This window comes from Eimeria necatrix, genomic scaffold, assembly GCF_000499385.1.
Source record: "Eimeria necatrix Houghton genomic scaffold, Enh_scaff1003, whole genome shotgun sequence".
NCBI classification, from domain to species: Eukaryota; Apicomplexa; class Conoidasida; order Eucoccidiorida; family Eimeriidae; genus Eimeria; species Eimeria necatrix.
This window is the reverse complement of record NW_013654819.1, coordinates 1-6,854: the sequence shown is the minus strand read 5'-3', so window position 1 is coordinate 6,854 and position 6,854 is coordinate 1. Positions and strand designations below refer to the sequence as shown.

The following is a 6,854-nucleotide window of genomic DNA, read 5'->3' as shown; positions in this document are numbered from 1 at the left end:
CTGCTGCGTCGGCCGCAGCAGCAGCAGCAGCAGCAGCAGCAGCAGCAGCAGCAGCAGCAGCAGCAGCGCGGCGCTCGCGCAGCACGCAGGCCAAACTCTGGGGAGACTGCAGGGGACGGGAGAGTCCCTTCCAGTGGTTTGCGGAGTTGAGGAGTTGGAGGTTTTGGTCGAGCCAGAGAAGGTGACCAGTGGTCCGGTCCAGCAGCAGCAGCGAGGGCTGCTGCTGCTGCTGCGCGTCTCCGTACAGCAGCACCAAGCAGCAGGGGCTCTGCAGCGGCCCCGAAAAGGAGACAGTCGGCGCAGCAGCAGCCAGCGCGCCCACGTCCCCGAACTCGTACTTGGAGACAGCAGCAGCAGCAGCAGCAGCAGCAGCAGCAGCAGCAGCAGGGACTGTCTCCGCGACGTAAAGGAGACAGCGCTCGAAGGTGACGTCTGCTGCTGCTGCAGTCCAGCCCTGTCTCCGAACTGTCCCCAACTTCAAAGGAGACACATCCGCAGCACCCCACAGCAGCAGCCGCAGCTCTTCTTTGTACAACTCCAGAGTTATTGTCTTTGCAAAAAGTCCAGAAATAAAAACTTCTTCCAAGTCCAACAAGGCCCATCTCCTGTCTCCTTGCAGCCAGTGGTACCCGAGGGGACTGTACCTCCCGACGACCATGGGGTGTACGCTCAGGGGGGGCCCCCCGGGGGCCCCCTGTTCCTGCGAGGGGGCCCCCCCGGGGGCCCCCAGGGGGGCCCCCCCGGGGGCCCCCCCGGGGGCCCCCTGCTGCTGCGAGGGGGCCCCCCCGGGGGCCCCCTCCAGCTCCGAGACTTGCCACGGCTCGTAGAGTCCAAACTCCGCCACCACTGCTCTCCCCAGAAAGACAAAAGTGTCTCCTTTTGTGTCTCCTTTGCTGTCTCCTTTTGTGTCTCCTTTTGTCTCCAAACAAACGTCCAACTCCGTCCCGCTGCTGAGGGCTCGCGAGGGGCCTGGCCGCAGCAGCAAGCCGCTGCGGAGACAAAGGAGACACTTCGTTTTAATACAAGTTAAAGGAGACACTTTGGTTTAATAAAAGTTAAAGGAGACACTTTGGTTTAATAAAAGTTAAAGGAGACACTTTGGTTTAATAAAAGTTAAAGGAGACACTTTGTTTTAATAAAAGTTAAAGGAGACACTTTGTTTTAATAAAAGCCAAAGGAGACACTTTGTTTTAACAGAAGTTAAAGGAGACACTTCGTTTTAATTGAAGTTAAAGGAGACACTTTGTTTTAATAGAAGGTGAAGGAGACACTTTGTTCTAATAGAAGTTAAAGGAGACACTTTGTTTTAATAGAAGTTAAAGGAGACACTTTGTTCTAATAGAAGGTGAAGGAGACACTTAATGCAATTAGGGGAAATTGTAGTTAAAGGAGACACTTAATGCAACTAAAGGAGACACTTTCACTGGAGCCTTACAAGGCTTTAGTCTTCTATAGCCTTGCAAGGCTATAAAAGGCCAACAGGCTTTCAAAGACTTTAAAAGAACTTTAAAAGAATTTAAAAGACTTTAAGAGACTTTAAAAGACTTAAAAGGAATTTAAAAGACTTTAAAGGAATTTAGAAGAATTTAAAAGAATTTAAAAGACTTTAAAGGAATTTAAAAGAATTTAAAAGAATATAAAAGACTTTAAAAGAATAAAAATTACTTTAAAAGACTTTAACAGACTTTAAAAGACTTTAAAAGAACTTAAAGGACTTTAGAAGAATATAAAAGACTATAAAAGACTTTAAAATAACTCGAAGAACTTTAGAAGAATATAAAGGACTTTAAAAGAACTTAAAGGACTTTAGAAGAGTATAAAGGACTTTAAAAGACTTAAAAAGAAGTTAAAGGACTTTAGAAGAATATAAAGACTTTAAAAGAAATAAAAGTAAATTAAGAGACTCCGAAAGGCCTCAAGGGACTTTAAAGAATTAAAAAGTCCCCAAAGGCTCAAAAAGGCCAAAATAACAAAAAGGGACTCAAAAAGAAGAAAAAAACAAAACAAAACAAACAAACAAAACAAATAAATAAATAAATAAATAAATAAATAAATAAACAAATAAATAAATAAATAAATAAATAAAAGGAGACAAACCTGGCGCGAATGACCTGGCGGTCTGCGCGCTGCTGGAAGCTGGAGACAGCAGCAGAAGCGGCCAAAGTGTCTCCTCGGCAAAGTGTCTCCTTAGTGTCTCCTTTTGCTGCAGTCCCCTTTGTGTCTCCTTTTGCTGCAGTCCCCTTTGTGTCTCCTTTTGCTGCTGCTTCCTTAGAGTCTCCTTTTGCTGCTGCTTCCTTAGAGTCGCCTTTTGCTGCTGCTTCCTGAGTGTCTCCTTTTGCTGCTGCTTCATTAGTGTCTCCTTTTGCTGCAGTCTCCTTGAGGCAAAAGGAGACAGTCTCCAAATCCAAAGGAGACCCTCCGTGCAGCACAAACAAAGAAAACAGAGTCTCGTTGGCTCCCGCGGCGGAGACCGCGTAGGGGACCACCAGCCGCTTCGACAGGTCAAACCCTGCGACAAACCCTAAACCCTAAACCCTAAACCCTAAACCCTAAACCCTAAACCCTAAACCCTAAACCCTCAAACTCGCGCCGCCCTTCCAAACCTGGAGGCTAACAGCCAATTCACAAACGCTGCCTGGCCCTCGCCAGCACTGGCAGAACCTCGTAGTCCCTAAACCCTAAACCCTAAACCCTCAAAACCCTAAACCCTAGCTAGCCCAAACCCCAGCTCACCAAACGCCAGCTAACCCCCTCAAACACTGGCTAGCACTACCAGCCCCTCGGAAACCCTCAACGCCCACAAACCCTAAACCCTAACTGGCCCTTACAAACCCTAGCAAACCCTAGCAAACCCTAGCAAACCCTAGCAAACCCTAGCAAACCCTAGCAAACCCTAGCCAGCAAACCCTAAACCCTCGTCCCCAAGAAGCAGCTGCTGCGCGCGGAGCCCCGAGAATCCCGCGCCCGCAGCGCCTAGGGTTTAGGGTTTAGGGTTTAGGGTTTAGGGTTTAGGGTTTAGGGTTTGCTTGCCTTTGGTCTTGAACTTGGTGGCAAACCCCACGGCCTTGCCCTCCGTCCCCGCCCCCGTCCAACAAACCACAAAGTCCTCCAAAGTCCCCAAGGAGACTGTCTCCGTTTGGCCCACGAGGTAGTCGCTGTGGCCTTCGGAAAAGGAGACAAAGGAGACACTTTTTTCGAGGGTAAAGGCCCCGCGGAGCCAGGCCCCCGCGAGGCCGCGGGGGGCCCCCCCGGGGGCCCCCCCGGGGGCCCCCCGGGGCCCCAAGTGCCCCTCCAGGGCCCGCAGGGTCTGCCCCAAGTGCCGAAGGAGACACTTGCTGCTGTCTCCTCCTCTGAAGATGTCTATTCTGTCTCCTTTTCCAAACCCCACACCTGCGAGGGACAGCGCGAAGGGACTCCCCGTTTCGTACGTTGGCAGCACCTTCAGTTCCGACGGAATCGGCCCTGCAAACCACAAACCCTAAACCCTAAACCCTAAACCCTAAACCCTAAACCCTAACCCTCAACCCTAGCCGCCCCCGCAGCCTCCGCACTCCTCAGCGCCCCAAAACCGCCGCCTCGCGCTTCCCAACTTTAAACCCTACGGTTTGAAATTCAGGGTTTAGGGTTTAGGGTTTAGGGTTTAGGGTTTAGGGTTTAGGGTTTAGGGTTTAGGGTTTGGACTGCGGGATTAGGGTCTACGGCCTAGAGCAAAGAACTCAGGGTTTGGGTCTGGGCCCCAGACCTCCGGCCTCGGGGACCGCGCGCAGGGCTCAGGGTTTAGGGTTTAGGGTTTAGGGTTTAGGGTTTAGGGTTTAGGGTTTAGGGTTTAGGGTTGCCTTTGACAGTGAGTCTTCCGGCGTGGATGTTGAAGTCCTGGGGCTGCGTGCAAGTGCCGTTTTGAGAGAAGTCTCCGTTTGCAACAAACTCGAAGTCGCAAATGCAAATCAAAAGAGACCCTCGAGAAGTGTCTCCGATTTCGAAGTGTCTCCAAATTAGGGTTTGGACGAGGCCCTCTTCGAGGAGACTCTCGGGGGTCTCCGTGGGGACTCCCCACTCGTCGCTGGGTACGTACACCCCGCGGGCCAGCCGCAGCTGTGGGGCCCCACACACCGCCCCCCCCCCTGCTGCTGCTGCTGCTGCTGCTGCTGCTGCTGCTGCTGCTGCTGCGGGGTCCGAAGAGTCTCCTGTCTCCTCCTGAAACAGCCGCACGGCCTTGTAAGGAGACAGTCCCTTCCCCGCGAACTCGATGGAGACAGTGCTGCCCGGCTGTACGTACACCCGGCTCACCCCTGCGCACCCCACACAACTGCTGTCTCCTTTTGTCTCCTTTTGTCTCCAAAAAGACAAAAAAACCAAAAGGAGACAAAAGGGAACAAAGAAAGCCAAAAGGAGACAAAAGAGACACAAAAGAAACTCGAAAGGAGACAGAAAAGGAGACGGAAGAGGGGAGGGAAAAGGAGACAGAAAAGGAGACAGAAAGAGACAAAAAAGGGACAAAAAGGGACAAAAAGGGACACACGGAGACGCTGTAAACAAGCAATGAATAGAACTAATAAATACAAACAATTAATTAATTAAATCAATTAAATCAATTAAATAAATAAATAAAATAAATAAATAAATAAAATAAATAAATAAATAAATAAATAAATAAATAAATAAATAAATAAAATAATAAATAAATAAGGGAATGACTAGTAAATCATAAAGTTAATTAATTGGCAAAAAGCAAAAGGAGACAAATGAGGCTTAAAAGGAGACAGCAGCAGCTGGCGGCTGGCGCATGCAGGAAAGCCCCAAAAAGGAGACAGGAGAATTAAAAGGAGACAAAAGGAGACAGGAGAATTAAAAGGAGACGAAAGGAGACAGGAGAATTAAAAGGAGACAATTTAAACAAAATATTGGAGACAGGCCGAGGAGACAGATTAAGGACTCCAAAGGAGACAGTGGAGACCGCAAAATCAGCAGCAGCAGCAGCAGCAGCAGCAGCAGCAGCAGCAGCAGCAGCAGCAGCAGCAGCAGCAGCAGCAGCTGCAGCAGCAGCAGCAGCAGCAAGGGGGAGACAGCAGCAGCAGCAGCAAGGGGGAGACAGCAGCTGCTTGGAGGCAAAAGGAAAAGGTGGCAAAAAAGGGGAAATGGGGGATAAGGAAAACCCAAAAAGGGGACAAAAAGGACTTCGAAGAAGACAAAATGGAGACAGATAAAAGGGGACAAAAGAGAAACAAAGGAGAAGAGAAAATAAAACGAGGAAGGGGATTCAAAAGAGACAAAAAGGAGACAAAAAGGAGAGAAAAAAGAAACAAAAAGAGACAAAAAAGAGACCAAAAAGAGACAAAAAAGGAGACAAAAAGGAGAGGACAAGGGACGAAAGGAAACAAAAAGGAGACAACAAATAATAATAAAAGAGGAGACAAAAGAATTAAAGAAAAAGACAAAAAAGGAGACAAAGGAAGGTCTGAAGGAGACAGAAGAAGATGTTGAAAGGGGAGCCAAAAGAGACAAATAAAAAGGGACAAAAAAAGGAGACAAAAGCGACAAAGAGAGACAAAGGGGGACAAATGGATTACAAAGAGGACAAAAGAGACCCCAAAAGAAGACAGAAGAAGGGATAAAAGGAGACAAAAGAGGGGACAAAAAAGGGGACAGAAAAAGGACCCAAAAAAGGGGAAGGAAACAAAAAAAAAGGAGACAAAAAAGAAACAAGAAATAGTTCCAAAGGAGACACAAGAAGAGACAAAAGAAAACAAAAAGGAGACACAAGAGACTCGAAAAGGGCCAAAAAAGGAGACAAGAAAAAGGAAAAAGAGACAAAAAAGGAGTCCCCAAAGGAGTAAAGAAGAGGAGACAAAAAGGGCCCAAAAGGCGCCACGAAAAGCACAAAAATTTTCAAAAAAAGGAAAAAAAGAAGCAAAAGAGAGAGCGAATGAGAGGAAAAGGAGACAGAAAGGAGACCCAAAAGGCCCCGAAAGAGACATAAAAGGCACCAAAAGAAAGGAGACACAAAGCCCGAAAAGGCCCTTCAAAGCAGCAGAAGAAGCGCCAAAAAAGAGACAAAAAAGAGACCAAAAGCTCTCCAAAAGTGCACCAAAAACGAGCCAAAAAAAGACAAAAAGAGACAACAAAAAGGGGCCCAAAAGGGGACTAAAAGGAGAAAAATAGGGCCAAAAAGGGGCCAAAAAGGAGACAAAAAGGAGACGAAAAGGGGACAAAAAGTGGCCATAAAGGAGACAAAAAGGAGACAAAAAGGGGCCAAAAAGAAGACAAAAAGGGGCCAAAAAGGAGACAAAAAGGGGACAGAAAGGAGCCAAAAAGTGGCCAAAAAGGAGACAAAAAGGGCCAAAAAGGGGCTAAAAAGGAGACAAAAAGAGAGAAAATAAAACCGAAAAGGAGACAAAGGGACTGGCCGGACCGAGGGGGTCGCAGACGTCGGAGCGGACGTCGGGGTCCTGCGTGAAGCACCAAATGTGGTTTTCTTTGTTGGGGTTTCTGCAGAAGTTGTGGAACTGCTGCTGCTGCTGCTGCTGCTGCAGCAAGTGGCGGTGCGGCTGCTGCCGGCCCCACACTTGGCAGCGCAGTCCGCCCCGCGTGCGGTTCTGACAGCCCAAGTACTCGCCGTTCACCAGCCGCTCTTCGCAGGCCCCCGCTGCAGCAGCAGCACACCCACGCAACCTTGCTGCTGCTGCAGCAGCAGCAGCAGCAGCAGCAGCAGCAGCAGCAGCAGCAGCGGCAGCGGCAGCGGCCGCGGCAGCGAAAAAAGCGCAGAAAAAGCAGCAAAAACCGCAGAGAAATCGCACCAGCAGCAGCAGCAGCAGCAGCAGCAGCAGCAGCAGCAGCAGCAGCAGCAGCAGCAGCAG

General features: G+C 48.9%; 1 protein-coding gene across 1 annotated transcript in view; it reads right to left on the bottom strand.

The window, feature by feature from the left end:
- Positions 1-6,643, bottom strand: part of ENH_00000120 (hypothetical protein, conserved) — a gene marked incomplete at both ends in the record, with an annotated part of 10,294 nt that extends 3,651 nt beyond the window's left edge. The window contains 5 exons of the mRNA XM_013583910.1: positions 323-989; positions 2,098-2,509; positions 3,094-3,478; positions 3,844-4,289; positions 6,410-6,643. Of these exons, the coding sequence (XP_013439364.1) occupies positions 323-989; positions 2,098-2,509; positions 3,094-3,478; positions 3,844-4,289; positions 6,410-6,643 (2,144 nt within the window). The remainder of the gene's footprint in view (positions 1-322; positions 990-2,097; positions 2,510-3,093; positions 3,479-3,843; positions 4,290-6,409) is intronic.
- Between the last annotated feature and the right edge of the window lie 211 nt (positions 6,644-6,854).